Source organism: Cnephaeus nilssonii, assembly GCF_951640355.1.
Source record: "Cnephaeus nilssonii genome assembly, chromosome: 5".
NCBI lineage: Eukaryota > Metazoa > Chordata > Mammalia > Chiroptera > Vespertilionidae > Cnephaeus > Cnephaeus nilssonii.
The window spans coordinates 23294784-23313874 of NC_137076.1; the positions used below are offsets into that span (position 1 = coordinate 23294784).

A 19091-nucleotide genomic window follows, 5' to 3' on the forward strand; every position below is an offset into this window, starting at 1 on the left:
CAACAACCATTCTATTTTTTTGTTTCTATGAATTTGACATTTTTTTATTTTTAAATATATTTTTATTGATTTTAGAGAATAAGGGAGAGGAAGAGAGAGAGAGAAACATAAATGATGAGAGAGAATCATAGATTGGCTGCCTCCTGCACACACTCCACTGGGGATTGAGCCCTCAGTCTGGGTAGGTGCCTTGACCAGAAATTGAACCATGATCTCCTGGTTCATAGGTCGATGCCCAACCACTGAGCAACACTGGCCTGGCTGAATTTGACTTCTTTAGATATGTTATATAAGTGAAACCATGCAGTATTTGTCTTTTTGTGACTGGCATCTCTCACTGAGCAAAAGCTCAGCAACTCTCCTCTTTCAAATACCTATTTCTCTGTTGTATGTGCAATTCAAATGTCATCTCCTTCCATCAGGAACTTGACACCTCCACAAATACAAGTTACAAGTATCAGATTGGAAATCATTATGAATATGTTAAGAGCAGCTCAATAAAAAGAAAAGCATTCTACAGGAGGGTGCCAAAAAAGATGGTTATCAAGAAAAGAACAGCCCTCTAGCTCTGTTAACCAATGAGTTAAGTCCCTGGACTCGAGATATCTGGAAGGAAAAAGTTCTAATTCTTTTCAGCCTAGAAATGATAAGTGGAAAACAAGTGGCGGAGTGAGGATATTTATATTTGGAGGGTCTTCACCCTCAAGTGAAGGATTTACACATCTGCTCATTAAATATGTATTTACTCTCACTTTCTTCTCTAAGATCACTCAGCTGTTGGGGGCAGATGTAGAAATAAAACTTTGCTGAGTTAAAATTTACACAAATGGTAGACTCTATGCAGAGATGGCCCCAATTCTTTATCTGCTTTCATGTCTTTGGCAATGTGACTGTGAGTTCCAGAGGAGTAGTCTTTTTCTCCACCTTTCAATCTGGGCTGGACTTAGGATTTTTTCGTTGTTTTGGCCAATAAAATATGGTGGAAGTGACAGTGTGCTTTACCAGGCCTTGGTACATTTCCACTGCTCTCACTCAGAACCCTGGATCTGCCATGTGAACACACCCAGGGGGGCCTTCCAGAGAAGGTGAGGACATGGGGACAGAGCTCATTTATTCCAGCCAAGCTCTGCCTAGATTAGTCACCATAGCTGAGCCCCTAATACATTAGAAAGGTCAGCAGAGACACCCCAGCTGACCCATAGCTGACGGCAGACTCATGAGGAGACCAGCAGAGATCAGAACACTTCCCACTACACAAACCCATTGGAAAATAAAGGGATAATATTAAAATATTTACTTTAAGGTAGCTTGTTATATAAAATAAAGAATTAATACTGTAATCAAAGCAAAAAGAACTGAGGTAAATTATAATAATCTGTTACTTCTTACTTTTGTTATTTGTACTGATATTTGAGGATAGCACTCACAATCATACTGTAACTCCAATACATTTTAGATAACTTTATAGAAATGCCTTCACTGAGGCTCCCTTCCAGGTAGTCAAGACAGAATGGAAGGACATGCATGTTTGTACAAGAAAATCTGCACATAACTGGGCAGGATTCTTCCTTTGATCATAAAGATTGAAAATATTGCGCTCGCTGGTTTGCCTCAGTATATAGAGCATCGGCTTGGGGACTGAAGGGTCTCAGGTTCAATTCCAGACAAGGAATGCCCATGTTTCAGGCTCATTTCCCAGGAGGGGTCATGCAGGAGGCGGCCAATTAATGATTCTCTCCCTCATTATTGATGTTCCTATCTCTCTCTCCCTCTCCCTTCCTCTCTGAAATCAGTAAAAAAAAAATATATATATATATATATATATATTTTAAAAAGATTAAAGATATTCCTGAGTATAAAGATACTTATTGTGTGATAGTGAGATTGTTCACTCACTTTCCCTTTGGTGGATTTGAAAATATTTAGAAAAGGGGAGATAGTGAATTTAGAACACTAGAAAGTGTCACATTAGTAGGGAGCACATTAAAAGCTTTCAAGGAGCCCTGGCCTGTATGGCTCAGTTCGTTAAGCATCATGCCATGCACAGAAAGGTTGCGGGTTCTATTCCCAGTCAGGGCACATTTCCAGGCTGTGGATTGGATCCCCAGTTGGAATGTGTATGGAAGACAACCTATCAATATTTCTCTCTCATATGGATGTTTCTCTCTTCTCTCTCTGTCCTGCTCACTTTTTAAAAATTATATAGAAAGAAAGTTTTATAGCAAAAACAGTGAAATAGTTCAGAAAAAAATTTATAAAATACACGACATAATTTTTTACCCCAATGAATAAGGAGCCTTACACATGGACAGCATATTCCACACTTTATTAAATACACAATTGCCATGAAAAACATTTTTGTATAGTAAAATATTGTATGGCTAGTATTGCTTCATCACATTTAAGGTCATCTCTGATTCTAACAATATTAGACCAATCTATCTAGTAAAATGCATATTTGTTTTAGATTCTTCTTGGAAACATGTATTTGATAGTCAATATTTCCCAGTGGCTATGGTAGGCATGTGGACACAGAGATGAATAATAGAATGAAGAACATGAAATCCGGAGACCAACTATAAAACATACTAGCATGTCAAAGTCCACATTATCAAGAAGAGCAGTAAAGATGGTGCTATAGAAAATAATGATGAACAACTAAGTGAAAACTGTGGTCTCAGAGTTACCTCTAAAATAAAATTATGCAAATGACGTTAGTAGCCAAGTATAATTTTCTCCATAGAGGTAGTATAATTCATGACTATTCTCTCAGGAACACATTAGAAAAATTACTTGGAATGAAATATGTCATAAGATAATAAATTATGCTAAAGTAATTCATGTTAACCTAGGAGATAAATGAGAATTTCCAATGACATATGGTCCAAATATTGGATTAATTTGTGTCAGAACTTCTGGCCCTAAGGATTTGAACTCTGCATTCCTGGGCAATTGTTCAGCCTAGTGCAGTTGGCCTTGAAGAGCTTACCTGCCAAAGAATCTTTCCAGAGCCCTCTTTATGTCCTTGTTCCTGAGACTGTAAATGAAGGGATTCAGCATGGGTGTGACCACGGTGTACATCACCGAGGCTGTTGCACTTGAGTGTGCACTGTGGATAGCAGTAGAGCTGAAGTATACTCCTAGGATAGTACCATAAAATAAGGAGACAACTGAGAGGTGAGACGCACAGGTAGAAAATGCTTTATACTTCCCCTGAGCTGATGGAATTCCACATATGGAGAAAAGTATCTTAGAGTAAGAGTAAAGGATCCCAGCAAGGGGACCACCACCTAGCAGCACAGCTGTACAATACATTATAATGTTGTTAAGAAAGGTGTCAGAACAGGCAAGTTGGACCATCTGATTGATTTCACAGAAAAAGTGTGGGATTTCCAAGTCTGAACAGAAGGACAGGTGCAACACCATTAAGCTTTCCAGCGAGGAATTCAGGACACTCATGATCCAGGACACCAGAACCAGCAGTCCACAGAGCCGCGGGTTCATGATGACCATGTAGTGCAGGGGGTGGCAGATGGCTACAAACCGGTCATAGGCCATCACAGTCAGAATAAAGTTGTCCAAGCTAGTAAATAGTATGAAAAAATACATCTGTGTGATGCAGCCTTCATAGGTGATGGCTTTGCTCTGTGTCTGGATATTCCACAGCATCTTTGGGACTGTGGTGGAGGTAAAACAGATGTCTACCAGGGACAGGTTGGAGAGGAAGAAGTACATGGGTGTGTGGAGGTGGGAGTCTGAGCTGACAGCCAGGATGATGAGCAGGTTTCCCAACACAGTGACCAGGTACATGGAGAGAAACAGTCCAAATATGAGGGGCTGTAGTTCCAGTGTCTGTGAAAGTCCCAGAAGAAGAAAATCTGAAATGTGTGTACCATTGCTTGGTTTCTTATGTTGGGGAATTTGACTACCAGAAAATAGATAAAATAAAAAAAACTAATTTTCACTTTATCAAGCATTAGTAAGTGAGAATAAATGACATATTTATGTTTAGAATCAGGAAAATAATTTTCATTTCTGGTATGTGTTTTATTCCCCATTGTGGTATCTCTATTGGCATTTCTCAATAGAATTTTCTTTTCTACCAACAACCTGTTCTTTAAACATTATATATATATTGTTGCTTTATTAAGAATATATTTCATGCATTTGAAGAATATATATTGATTATAGACCATGTTCCAGGCACTGTTCACAACATGGGATGCTGAAAAAAGTCTCTACAAACTAATGATGAAGAAAGAATATAATAAAAGAAAGTAATAAAACATAACCAGTGCTCTTTTCCTCCCTGGCTGCTTGAAGATCAACCTTCGTCATGAATGACAAGGCATCCATCCAAACCAGGAAGTTCATGACCAACAGACTACTTCAGCGGAAGCAAATGGTCATTCATGTCCTTTACCCTGGGAAGGCAACAGTACCCAAGACAGAAATTTGGGACAAACTAGCCAAAATGTATAAGACCACACCTGATGCCATCTTTTTGTTTGGATTCAGAACCCACTTTGGTGGTGGCAAGAACACTGGCTTCAGCATGATTTATGATTCCTTGAATTATGCAAAGAAAAATGAACACAAACACAGGCTTGCAAGACATGGCCTATATGAGAAGAAGAAGACCTCAAGAAAACAGAGAAAGGAACGCAAGAACAGAATGAAGAAAGTCAGGGGGACTGCAAAGGCCAATGTTGGTCCTGGCAAAAAGTGAGCTGGAGATTGAACAACAGAAGGAGTAAAGATTTTTAGGTGACTTAATCAGTGATGGTTGTGCAGATTTTTCATGAGAGGATTAATAAACTATAAACTTTTAAAAAAACATAATCAGTGGTGAAGATGCTATTAAGAAAAGTAAATCACATTAAATGGAGAGAGTGGATAAAGGGTGCTCTTTTTGAAAAAGGTTAGCCAAGACTTGCCAACAGGCGACACTTAACAGATACCTCAAAGAAGACTAACTGGGAGACTGAAGCTGAAGTGTCTGCCAGGCACAGAGACAGCCAGTGCAAAGGCCCTGAGGAAGATGATTGTTCAGAAAATCAGGGCTCAAAATGAGCCAGAGTGTCAAGGGGAATGAGCACAGCAAAGCAGGATCAGAGATGATGTCAGAGGCTATTAAGAAACAAGGTAGCTTGCGTGTTGCTCTTGTAACTTCAAGTCATGGAGAGTGCCTTGTGCACACTATGTAAATCTTGCACCTTATTAATCTGGTTGCAAAAGTGTCTTGTTAATTGAAAAGGATCCCATCCCTAGAATCTCCTCATATTAGAGTCACATTGGAATATATGAATCCAGGCATCTCTGCTCTCAGTTTACAAGGCACACACACACACACACACACACACACACACACACACACACACACACGATACAGAACACCATGGCCTCTTCATCTGTGCTATTTCCATGTGCTTCTCACTCCCATACTATTTAGGCTATGAGAAGATACAAGTCAAGGTATCCAGATCAAGAAGCTTTTCAGAAAAGAATTTAGAAATAGAATTTAGATATTCTTATTGTAAGCCTTCCATGGACTAATAAGCTTGGAGTTTCATGCTGCTATACACATTTTCTGTCCTGTAGTTAAAGAAATATAAACAATAGGTTAAATAAACATAGAGGGAGAGAGAGCAAAAACTGGGCATTAGGAAGAAATTTAATTTGCTCAGGTGGTCCCTGAGAGACAATGAGGAAGAAAAATCTTCTTTGGATTCTGACTGCTTTCCAACCCTAATTATACCCCTTCAAAGCCAAGCAAAAATAATAGAAGATAAAAAATAAATTTGTCTAAAACACAAAGGTATTTATAGATATACTAAGGGTCTGGTGCATGAAATCGTGCACTGTGGGGGGGGGGCGTGAAACTGGTTTTCTGACATCCCCGAGGGGTCCCGGATTGCAAGAGGGTGTAGGCCAGGCCGAGGGACCCCACCGATGCATGACTAGGGCCAGGGAGGAATGCAGAAAGTTGGCCAGCCCAGGGAGGGACCAAGGGAGGGCTCCAGGGCATGTCTGGATGTCTCACTCTGTCCGATTGCCAGACCCCAGCAGCAAGCTAACCTAAGGGTTGGAGCGTCTGCCCCCTCGTGGTCAGTGCACATCTTAGCAAGCAGTTGAGCAACCATAGTATATCATTAGAATATTATTCTTTGATTGGTTGAATGGCCGACCCGATGACCAGACACTTAGCATATTAGGCTTTTATTATATAGGATGATGTAATTACCCCAAGTGAAAACAGAACCCAAAAATAAACCAATTACTCCCAAAAGGAAATATATAAAAACAATACTATTTGAATATTTTAAACATCAAACAGTAGAAGACTTTTTTTTCTGTGCCTCTTCTATACTTATTTGATTAGTTGGTTTTTATATGGTTGAAGGTAGATGAGAGAAGCCCTTTTCTCTCTTTTGTTATATGGCATTATTATTTATTTTGGACTTTGGGTTTTGATCTCATTTTTGACAAATCAATGGACACAGTCTAATACTGATTCTGGTCTTCACCAATGTGCAAAGGCCTCCCAGGACATGATCAATAAATCCTCCATATGCCATGAGGAGCCATCCTTCTACACTGAGTAACCTTCTTCATATGATTTAATCCTGACCATATTTTTAAGGAAACATTTTTTCATTGCACTCTGAATTCACCATCACAGTGCCAGATCCAGACAAGCATGGCTTTACTTGTTTTGTTCACCTATGTATTTTCACAAATGTGTGTGAATATATGTGCACTTTCATAGGCAAACCTTTAAGTAAATGTGAAATTATGAAATGAAAGGTATGACAGAGAGAATGAAACCTAGTTAAACAGAGCAAATTCCAAGCAACTGTATTAAAGAATATTGAGTGGAGCATCAAAAACTAACCAAAACAAGATGTAATAAATAGCAATAATTTAGGGTTACTAACTTGGATTAGTAATCAAATTGGCAATGGCATAGACATAGAAGATAATCAATAATAATTCTAGAAATTGTGGCAAACAGCAGATGCTCCATTATTATTTGTTGACTGAATCAGGAATTAGGTCTCAGTATATAAGTGCATTAAACCCATGGAAAGTCTGCATTTTGATTTATTTGGAAACACTGAATTGTTTAATAAAAGCTGGGAATATGTCAACCTGGAAGGAAATGCAGTTGTTCCCCTCCCTCAGTCACATTACAAAAAATCGGAGTGATTGCCTACTCACTGCTAAGTGTAACCAATGCTTTTCATGTTAAATGATAGAAAACTGCACATTAATATGTATGGGTGGGCCAAACCATCATAATTAAGTCAGTTATCTTAGGGGTAATGAGAGAGACATATATAACTAAATAAAATGTAAAACATTTTGATGGCCAAAACATCCGTCAAAGTCAATTGAGAAATAATAATTTATATTAAGTTTTATTTTTAAATTTCATGGAATTTATTGGGGTAATATTGGTTAACAAAATTACATAGGTTTCAGGTATTCAATTCTATCATATATCAGATGTATATTGTATTGTGTGTTCAGCACCCCTAGTCAAGTCTCCTTCTATCACTATTTATCTCCCTGTTACACTCTTCCATCTTCCCCACCACAATCATGTTTAGAAATCATTTAAAAGGCTAAATATGAAAGAACAATAGGCTTATGAAATAATATTCAAATTAACAAGGCCATCTAATATATGAATCTTTGATGAAACTCAGAAAAATTTCAGAAAAAAAATTCTTTCATATCTCCCAGCCTGAGTAAAACTTAAAAAGGTGTTGCACTGACTAGGGTTGAAACTTGCAAACAGGTAGCAAAGGGGTACTTTATTTTCTTTTCTGGCAGAACTATAGGTGTTAAAACATTGCAAAACCAATCTGAAGACAGCTATACATATTACAAGTACATATATTTTTAAGTTGTGATTTATCAATCTCTGCACTATTGACATTCTGGGCCAGGTCATTGTCTGTGGTGTGGTCTCCCCTATGCATCCCTGGACTCTACCTACACCTTCCATATGACAGACAAAAATGTCTCTGGACTTTGCTCAATGTCCCCTGGGGGGAAAAATACTGTCTAGCCATTAGCAAACCATGAATTTTAATGTAACAATTAAAAATATTTATATATAATTGTTATAATAGCAATTCATGGAGAATGTATATGGAAGGCTTTCAAGTGTGAATAACACAGCCACATCATAAAATATTTTATATACATGGTAATGATGAATTGGCATCACACTAGTTGATTAGAGGAAAGATCATAAGCAGGAGTGGACACATAGAAAAAAGACTGTACAACACATAAAAAGATTTTCTGATGGGCACAGGATGCTATTTATGCATTTGTACAAATGCATATGAGTGTATACATATGCACAACTAAGAAGGAAGTTTTTTTAAACATAAGAATTCATGGAATACAGATTATCAAAGGAGTAAAATTAGATTAAGTATAGTGGTTACAAAAGGACCCTATGAAACAAAATTAAGTGAGAATTGAATTAATCTATATATAGACAGATGATAATAATAATTTAATAACATTAACAGATTAAATTTCCAATAACTTTAAAATAAAAGAATAGTATAGGATGGCTTTTTAAAAAATAATTTTATTGATTGCAGAGATGAAGGAAGAGGGATAGACAGATAGAAACATCAAAGATGAGATTGAATCTTAGATTGACTGCCCCCTCTCATACCCCCTACCAGGGATGAAGCCTGCAACCTGGACTGACCAGCAATTGAATTGTGACCTCCTGGTTCATAAGTTGACATTCAACCACTAAGCCATGCCAGCAAGGCTAAAATGAATTTTGAATTTGGAGGAAAGCAGTATCTAAGCTATAGTTTCTTCTTATATAAAGACATTGGATTCAAATATGCTGATGGAAGGTAAAGGTAATCTTTAGTAAATAAAAAAGAGAATGCCTTCCAGAAGACTGTAAAAGATGATGCATATTTTGTAAATAGAGCTAACAACAAAAGGCCAAAAAGAACAATAAAGAACAATGAAGATGCAAAACAAGTTGGCAATGTGGGTGTAGGGTCATTTACTAGCACTACATACACAGAAAAACATTCACTTTCATTTTTGTTGATACCAAAGATACATAATTGAAGAATATAAACGTAACAGCTGACTTTTTATTTCAGTAAGAAAAGTAAAAATTAAAAAGCAATGGAGAGAATAACTGAGTGACAGATTTGAGCCCACACTATTAAAAACATTCACAATTGCCCATGAAGGTACTCAGTGACAAGCAACAAAGTGGGTGAAACCACCAATTCCTTGTTTAGAAGAATGCATTCAAAAACAGTGATAAAAATACTCTGACCTCACTACAAAAATGTCAGGACTTGTACAGACAACTTACAAGAGAGAAAACAAATGGATAACTAACCCACAAAAATATTGAGGTCACAGAAAACAAAATAATTGCAAAGGTAAGCTACTCAGCATACCTTTTTTTACTTACCAAATATATATTCTTTTTTCATGTGAATTGAATACCAGAGTGAAAGAAGATAGTGTGAAATGTATGTCTCATGAACCGATGTTGTAAGGTAATATTTGCAAGAAATACATTGGACCTAGATCTTTCTCATCAATGGAAACGTAGTCAAATAGATGCCATCCTACCTAATAATAGACAAATATGCAAATTGACCATACCTCCGACACACCCACAAGCCACGCCCACAAGCCTCGCCCACCATCCAATCAGAGCGAGCATGCAAATTAACCCAAACCCAGATGGCTACAGCCACAGAGAGCAAGGTTTCCTAGGTAACAGAGGAAGCCAAGCTTTCCACCTGCCCTTGCCAGGACTAAGCCTCCACTCAAGCTACAAAGTTTCAATTATAGAAGGTAAACAAATTCAAACAAATGGCGGCAGAATGGAGCTTGAGAGAGCAGGCCAAGGTTGCCGCTGGCAACAGGGGAAGCAAAGCTTTCTGCACACCCTGGCTGGGCCCACCTGCTTAAGGCAACAAAGTTTCAATTATAACCCCAACACAAATGGCTGCCAGCCTCCGAGGGAGCCCCAGGCTTGGCTCTGCTCCAGGCTACAAAGTTTCAATTGTAGAAGGTAAATAAATTCCAGATACCAGGGCCTCCGCTTGCATTGCCAGGGGGCGTGGCCGGCTTGCAAACCACCACAGGCCCCTCGCTCAGGCCGCCCCACGCCCCAAGGGAACCCCCACCTGATCCAGGACGCCCTTCAGGGCAAACCAACTGGCCCCCACCCCTGTACCAGGCCTCTATCCTATCTAATAAAAGAGTAATATGCAGATTGATCATCACTGCAACACACAATATAGCTGCCCCATGTGGTCAAAGATCCTGCCCCCATGTGGACACAAGATGGCCACCACAAGATGGCCAGCAGGAGAGGGCAGTTGGGAGGCACCCAGCCTGCAAGGGAGGGCAGTTGAGAAGGACCAGGCCTGCAAGGGAGGGCAGTTGGAGATGATCAACCCTGCAGGAGAGTGCAGTTAGGGGTGACCAGGCCGACAGAGGAGGGAAGTTGGGGGCAAACAGGCTGGCAGCAGAGTGGTTAGGGGGTGATCAGGCTGGCAGGCAGAAGCGGTTAGGGGCAATCAGGAAGGCAGGCAGGCAAGCAGTTGGGAGCCAGCAGTCCTGGATTGTGAGAGGGATGTCCGACTGCCCGTTTAGGCCCTATCCCAGGGATCGGGCCTAAACGGGCAGTCGGACATCCCTTGAGGGGTCCCATATTGGAGAGGGTACAGGCTGGGCTGAGGGACAACCCCCGTCCGTGCATGAATTTCTTGCACCGGGCCTCTAGTGATAATAATAAAGAACTGCCCACACTTCACTGGACATCCCTCCATACCTACTACTCTATTTTCCTACTCTCTTTAGTTACAAAACTCACTGTACACATTCTACTTTTACTTGAATCACTTTATGCCTCACATTTACAGTCTAATTGCTCTTTCATCAGTTAATTGTCAGCAATTAGTTCAATGTTCACTTCTTTTAGCATCATAAATTAGTCATTAATTTGTTAATCAGGTAAATAAACAACCATAGGCTGGTGCTTATCAAGAGACCTCAGGTACATGTGCTTGGCTTTGACTCTCTCTGACCCTTTCCTATAGTACCTACTGGACTTTTGGACCCACCTGTTTGGGAACTCTGAGGGGAAGATCTCCATGGGAAAGTCCAATCTCCTGGATGGCTGATGATGCAGACTGAAGCTTTCTGCCCAGACAAGACAGCAGGAAGGAGGCAAGCACAGGTCTCCTAGACAAACTTAGGATTCCAAAAGCAACAACCAGGTCCTATCCAGCCCAAGGTCACACACTCTGAGAGACTGGAGATGAGAAATATTTACAGCTCTCTATGTCTGCTCATTAGGTACATTTCTGTCATGTTACTCCAACTTCTAAACACCTGATTTCCCTGTGGGTTTGGACAGAAGGGAATGTTTTCCTGGAGATTCTGTGTTCCCAAAAGACCAGCTTAGGATTCAAGTGAGTCCAGTTTTTACTAGTTCTTCCTTATAACATTTGTTGGGTTTCAGAGGACTAACATCCCAGCACCTTATCCTAACCCTGATTAAAAAATTTTCTAAATTTAAGACCAAGGATGCAGTCTGGATTAGACTTGAATCTCCAAATATTGACTTTTTATAGGGACACACCCCCTAATATCTACAGAAAATTGCTATTTTTCTTTTCAACAAAGGGGGAAACTAAGTTTCTTTGATAAAAACTTTTTGTGTTACACTCTGGGCTTCATGACACATTAGCCAAATCAATTTGGCATTTCCTCCTTATATCACAAGTTAAGAGTTGTCATTTAGTCCCCTCACTATAAAATATTTGTTAATTATAAGGAACATATTTCAATTATTTTACATGCTAATCTAAGCTTGGAGTAGGAAAGTAAATAGACTCTTCCCTGTAGCCTCCAGAAAAATCCTAGCCCTGCAAACATCTTGATTTTAGCTCACTGAGACCCATTTCCTGTTTCTGACTCAGGAATTGTAAGAGCATAAATATGTTTTACTAGTAAATCAGTTGTGTGGTAATTTTAGATTAGCATTAAAAAGTGAATACACATTTTCCAATGAACATTTTCTTCAGGAAGCTGAGATTAAGTATCTCCATTCATTTATCCTTCCCTGGGTAAAGGCATTTTGAGTTATAATCCCCCTTTAAGTAAAGGAAATGTGTAATCAGTTTGGAGATATTCAGCCTCTTTAGCAGGTAGAGAATTTCTTATTGTATACATGTAAATGTGCTCCCAATTTTGATGCCTTTGAGGCATTATCATAGGAACAGTAATTCATCATTTAAGTTCATGTCTACCATATACTTTAAATCTTCATGTCTAAATTTCTACATCTTTTAATTTTTTGTTAATTCCAAAATTCATTCTTTACATTTCTATCCTCTTTAAATGTCTCTTAAGTTTCCTTTCAACATGATATATGTGATTATAAATGAATCTATGTTTGTGTACATAAAAGTGGGTGTGTTTGTTTGAAATAAAAATGTATATGAATAAGTACACATATACATACACACTTTACCTTGAAATTTTTTATTTAGGCTCAATGAAATCAGGCCATATACTTTATTTATTGCTTAAAATATTCCTCTGAAGTTACATTTACTATCCCCATGACAAATGTTGCAAGCAATAGTTGATATATATAACCATATTTCAACAAAAATTTGGGCTCAGGTATATTAAATATTTAATAATTACTATAAAAAGCCATTAAAGTTTATTGTGCACTTTCTTGACATATACAAATAGAAACATGCAATGTTGGTATGAATTTTATTCATCAAATAGTGGATTTTTATTGTGTTCAGTTTACATTATGTAATTATACTTTTAAAAAACAACAAAATGGAAGGGAAAAAGCCTAGGATCTAGAGCTTAGGTAGCTGATTCACACTGAGAAATGGAGGAGGTATTTCTACTACCTGAAGAAAAGCTAAGTTTCATGGATATTGGAACCAGAGAAGTAAAATAAAGCAATTCTTATTATTACTATTTGTTTTCTTTAAAATAGAAGATAAAACTAGATAAGTAATAAGGTAAACTGATGATATAGTGCTTCAAAGGAGAAGATCACCATGGCCACATGCAACATCATGAATGAGCCTTAGGAACACATGTAGAGACTCACAGCTGACTACAGACTCATAGGAAGACTGGCAGAGCTCAGAAAAAACTCCCTAACATGAAATCTCACTTGGTAATAATGGCATTATCTATCCTATCTAATAAAAGAGTACTATGCAGATTGACCATCACTCTAACACACAAGATGGCTGCCCCCATGTGGACAAAGATCCTGTCCCCATGTGGACACAAGATGGCCACCACAAGATAGCCAGCAGGGGAGGGCAGTTGGGAAGGAACAGGCCTGCAAGGGAGGGCAGTTGCGGGTGATCTGGCCAGCAGGGGAGAGCAGTTGGGGGCGATCAAGCCTGCAGGAGAGGGCAGTTAGGAGTGACAGGCTGGCAGAGAAGGGAAGTTTGGGAAAACAGACTGGCAGGGGAGCAGTTAGACATCAATCATGCTAGCAGGGGAGTGGTTAGGGGTGATCATGATGGCAGGCAGAAGTGGTTAGGGGCAATCAAAAGGCAGGCAGGCAAGCAGTTGGGAGCCAGCAGTCCTGGATTGTGGGAGGGAACCCAGATTGGAGAGGGTGCAGGCTGGGCTGAGGGACACACACACCCGCGTGCATGAATTTTATGCACCGAGCCTCTAGTATGTGTGAGTGTGTGTGTATTTGCATATATATTTGCATATTTGTGTATACACACACAAATATGCAAATTGACCATACCTCCGACACACCCACAAGCCACGCCCACAAGCCATGCCCACCATCCAATCAGAGCGAGTATGCAAATTAATCCAAACCAAGATGGCTACAGCCACAGAGAGCAAGGTTTCCTAGGTAACAGAGGAAGCCAAGCTTTCCACCTGCCCTTGCCAGGCCTAAGCCTCCACTCAAGCTACAAAGTTTCAATTATAGAAGGTAAACAAATTCAAACAAATAGCGGCAGAATGGAGCTTGAGAGAGCAGGCCAGGGTTGCTGCCGGCAACAGGGGAAGCAAAGCTTTCTGCACACCCTGGCCGGGCCCACCCGCTTAAGGCAACAAAGTTTCAATTATAACCCCAACAGAAATGGCTGCCGGCCTCGGAGGGAGCCCCAGGCTTGGCTCTGCTCTAGGCTACAAAGTTTCAATTGTAGAAGGAAAATAAATTCCAGATACCAGGGCCTCCTCTTGGGTTGCCAGGGGGCGTGGCCGGCTTGCAAACCACCACAGGCCCCTCGCTCAGGCCGCCCCACGCCCCAAGGGAACCCCCACCTGATCCAGGACGCCCTTCAGGGCAAACCAACTGGCCCCCACCCCTGTACCAGGCCTCTATCCTATCTAATAAAAGAGTAATATGCAGATTGATCATCACTGCAACACACAATATAGCTGCCCCCATGTGGTCAAAGATCCTGCCCCCATGTGGACACAAGATGGCCACCACAAGATGGCCAGCAGGAGAGGGCAGTTGGGAGGCACCCAGCCTGCAAGGGAGGGCAGTTGAGAGGGACCAAGCCTGCAAGGGAGGGCAGTTGGAGATGATCAACCCTGCAGGAGAGTGCAGTTAGGGGTGACCAGGCCAGCAGAGGAGGGAAGTTGGGGGCAAATAGGCTGGCAGCAGAGTGGTTAGGGGGTGATCAGGCTGGCAGGCAGAAGCGGTTAGGGGCAATCAGGAAGGCAGGCAGGCAAGCAGTTGGGAGCCAGCAGTCCTGGATTGTGAGAGGGATGTCCAACTGCCTGTTTAGGGATCCGACTGCCCACCGGGATTGGGCCTAAATGGGTAGTCGAACATCCCTCAAGGGGTCCCATATTGGAGAGGGTACAGGCTGGGCTGAGGGACAACCCCCCTCCGTGCACGAATTTCGTGCACCGGGCCTCTAGTATATAAATAAACAGGGAATATGCTAATTAGCCAGGCATCACAACCATTCAGGAGGAGGCTGCATCATGACAGCTCAGGAGGAGCTGCTAGCACAGATGGGTGGGAGGAACCCTAGCGGCTGGGGCTGAGGACGGGCCAGAGGGGAGACACAACACACAGGAGCGCCTGCTCCCACCCCAGGGGACACAATGCAATGGCCTGCGCTAGCGGGTCAGGTGCGGGTCCTGGCCCCCTTCAGGGTGTCTTCTCACAGGGCGGGAGGTGGAGCACCTCCTCACATGATTTTAATCGAACGCTAGACCTCTAGTATTTAATAGTTTGCTTGTAGGATGGCTTGGCATAGAGCAATAGCTTAGCGATACAATAATCAAAGTAAATATAAAGGAGAACAGTAGTTATCTGCTGTTGGTTTTTTTGGCAGTTGTTCTTTTCTTTCTAAATTATAAATTCCTTTAATTAACTGATAAATATTGAACTTTGTAGCCTATAAACAAATAATACATCTCCTCTTTAAGCACCCATGGAACATTGACAAAAGTCAGTTAACTTCTTAGCCACATATTTCAAAACTTCAGAAGAAAAAATTCAGATATATTCTCTAACTACAAGGCCATAAAACTCAACTAAAAAAATTTTATGGGGGAATTTTTAAAGCAATCTCCTCAAATACAACTTGGTCAAAAGAGAATTATCCAAACTACTATTTAAAAGATTACAATGAACCCAACTGGTATTGCTCAGTTTCTCAGTTAGGGCACATGCCTGGCCTTACATGCGATCCCTAGGAGGAGGCATGCAGGAGGCAGCAGATCAATGATTCAATCTCATCATTGATGTTTCTATCTCTCTGTCACTCTCCCTTCCTCTCTGAAATCAATACAGAAATATTTAGAAAAAAATAAGATTACAATGACAACTCTATATGTCAAAACTTGGAGTGTGACCAAAGTTGTACTTAGATGAAAAACATCCTTAAATTTTTCAGTTAATAAAAATAAAGCATAGAGAATCATGGATCAGACTGTCAAACCTCAGAGGGAAAGCAGGGGAGGGTGGAGGTAATGGGGCAAGATCAACCAAAGGACTTGTATGCATGCATATAAGCATAACCAATGGACACAGACACTAGGGGGTGAGGACATGAGCAGGGAGGTGGGGGCGGCAATAAGGAGGGGGGAAGGAGACATATGTAATATTTTAATCAATAAAGAAAAATAAATAAATAAATAAATAAATAAATAAATAAATAAAGCATAAAAATAAATTAAATTCATTAATAGAATAAAACAAGCTTCAGAGGAGCAGATTAAGTTTATAACAAAGACAAAGACAGGAATTGATGGTTTTAAAAACAGAAAAACAAAATTTATAAATCCTAACCATACTAATTTTTAATAAATCTAATCAAGAAAAAAAGTTAGGAGATACAAACAAAATTACAAATTTTACGGGGTGAATAACACTTTTTTCGCCTAAATATATTGATTTTAGAGTGAGAAAGGAAGGGAGAGGGAGAGATGGAAACTTCAATTGGCTGCCTCCTACATGCCCCCCCCCCCCCATTTGAGATAGAGCTTGAAACCCAGGCATGTGCCCTGACCAGGAATTAAACCTCTCAGTGCTTGGGACAACACACAAACAACTAGGACAATTACCATTTTTATTTTATTTTATTTTATTTAGAAGACAGTATTCATTGTTACTGTGTTAGTTTATTTAAGACAACTATATATAAAAACTCATTGGAGGTTCATTTCCCTGTAACCAGGAGAGGTGGAAAGAACATGTATGTGTGTGTAGGAAAACTGGCGGCCCTGTGTAATACAACTAAACAAGAATGCAATTTCTCTCTTGAGTCATTCTTTGATCATAAAGGATGAATATTATCCTGAGCATAATAGGGATGTATAATGGATGGAACTGATAATGATCATTTACCATCCCTTCCATTCTTATAAAAAATGTAGAGGGAGGGAATCTATATTCTTTATGTTAATAAAAGAGTCACATTATAGGAAGCACTGAAAATTTTCAACCCAATAAAATATAGAGAAACACCAACCAGTCTTCAATCATATGTATAAACCCCTTTCCAAATGGGCGTCATTCCTCCATACTCCAATGAATAGATGCATAGAATGAAGAATAAACAGTTTACATAGTAATACAATGTGTGATATAAAAATTTGCTCCATCATATTGAAATTCATCTGTGATTTTAAGGTGCTATTTATCTTTCAATGAAGAGTCCTCTTGGAGACATGGATTTGATAATCATTTTGAAAGTGGCTAAGGTAGGGCTATGAACACTGAGCTGAAAGAGAACAGGATCCCAAGGAGGAGAATAAAATGCAGTGACCAGCTATTAAACACACTGGTATGTCAGAGTCTACGTTATCAGGAACAGCAGTTGAGACAGTGATATACAAAGGAATGTCAGTCATAAAAGTGAACAGCAGAGGTCTCAGGTTTTCCTCTCATACAAAACGGTGTAAATTGCCTTGGTCATTAAGTGCAGCTTTTCCACTAGGAGTAGTGCAATCCAGGATGATTCTTTAGTAAAAAACAAAAAACAAAAAACAAACAAACAAAAAACTATCTGGTATGATATATGTCATTTGAGGAAAAATATTCTAAACATACCCAAGTTGTCTTATTAGGTAAATAGTATTTTCCAAATATTCTGATCCACAATAAAAATAAATTAGGAAAAGTAGAAAAACAGCAAAGAGAAAAGTTGTTGAATATCTGAGAGAGCAGAGAACTTAATTGAGTTATATATGTTGAATAGAGAAGATGAGGTTAAAGAAATAGAAATTCCAGGAAATAAATGAAAAGAGCAAGTTCTACTTCCATGGTCTGAAGATCATCATGATGTGTGACTCTACATCTTTGACCTCTGCCATCATGGGCACGTCTTCAGTCTTAGGACAACTGGCCTGTTTGTAGTTTCCTTCACAAAGACTGTCTTCAGAGCCTGTTTGATGTCTTTATTCCTGTGAGTGTAGATGAAGGGGTTCAGCATGTGTGTGACCACAGAGTACATGACCCAGGCTGTGGCACTTGAATGTGTATTGTGGGTAGCAGCAGAGCTAAGGTACATACCCAAATTCGTACAATAAAATAAGGAGACAATTGAGAAGGGAGACACACAAGCGTTATACTTCCCCTGAGCTGATGAAATTCCATGTGTGCAGGACACTATTTTAGAATATGAGTAAAGAATCCTAGAGAAAGAACCACCACCAAGCAGGAGAGCTACAAAATACATCACCTTGTTAGTTATAATTGTTTTGGTACAGGCAAGTTTGATCATCTGATTGAGTTCACAGAAAAAGTGAGGGATTTCCATTTCCATGCAGAAGGACAGTCGTAATTCCATTAAGCATTGTAGGAAGGAATGCAGGACTTTTATGACACAGCATGTCAGAACAAGAAGTCCACAGAGCCGAGGGTGCATGATGACCATGCAGTGCAGGTGGTGGCAGAAGGTCGTAAAATGGTCATAGGCCATCACAGTGAGGAGAAAACATCCAACCCAGCAAATTGTATGACAAAATACGTCTGTGTGATGCAGCCTTCATAGGTGATGACTTTGTTCTGTGTCTGGTTGTTCCACAGCATCTTTGGGATGGTGGTAGAAGTGAAACAGATGTCTACCAAGGACAGGTTGGAGAGGAAGAAGTACATGGGTGTGTGGAGGTGGGAGTCTGAGCTGACGGCCAGGATGATGAGCAGGTTTCCCAACACAGTGACCAGGTACATGCAGAGGAAAAGCCAAAATCTGAGGGGCTGCATTTCTGGTTTCTCTAAAAATCCCAGAAGAAGAAATTCTGAAATTTGTGTAACATTCACAGGTTCCAGGTGGTGCAGGAGACTACCATGAAAGATGAAAAGAACATGACTAATTTTCACACTGAATGCATTCCTCACATATTGAAAATGCAATAATTCATATTTTATAACCAAGAAATTAATTTTAGTATTGTGTGCATGGCTATGGTCCCTTTTAGGGGATATCCAATGCTACCCCGATATAGAATATTTATCCCAATCACCTATGTATCTGAGGGGTTCATGTATTCTATAGTTTTAATGAGAATTTCTTGTT

The 19091-nt window shown here is 39.9% G+C and overlaps 2 protein-coding genes across 2 annotated transcripts; one reads left to right on the forward strand and one right to left on the reverse strand.

Annotated features, from left to right (window-relative positions):
- Window positions 1-2985: 2985 nt before the first annotated feature.
- On the reverse strand, window positions 2986-18814 carry LOC307099205 (olfactory receptor 7A10-like; the record flags this gene model as incomplete). Its single annotated transcript, XM_079770417.1, has 2 exons — window positions 18773-18814; window positions 2986-3837 (listed from the first exon to the last, which is right to left on the reverse strand). Exons 1-2 carry the CDS (start codon window positions 18776-18778, stop codon window positions 2986-2988), a joined length of 858 nt encoding a protein of 285 aa, XP_079626543.1. The 5' UTR covers window positions 18779-18814.
- On the forward strand, window positions 4337-4795 carry LOC307099203 (small ribosomal subunit protein eS24-like; the record flags this gene model as incomplete). Its single annotated transcript, XM_079770415.1, has 1 exon — window positions 4337-4795. The coding sequence occupies one exon, from the start codon at window positions 4337-4339 to the stop codon at window positions 4727-4729; it is 393 nt and encodes a 130-aa protein (XP_079626541.1). The 3' UTR covers window positions 4730-4795.
- Window positions 18815-19091: the final 277 nt, after the last annotated feature.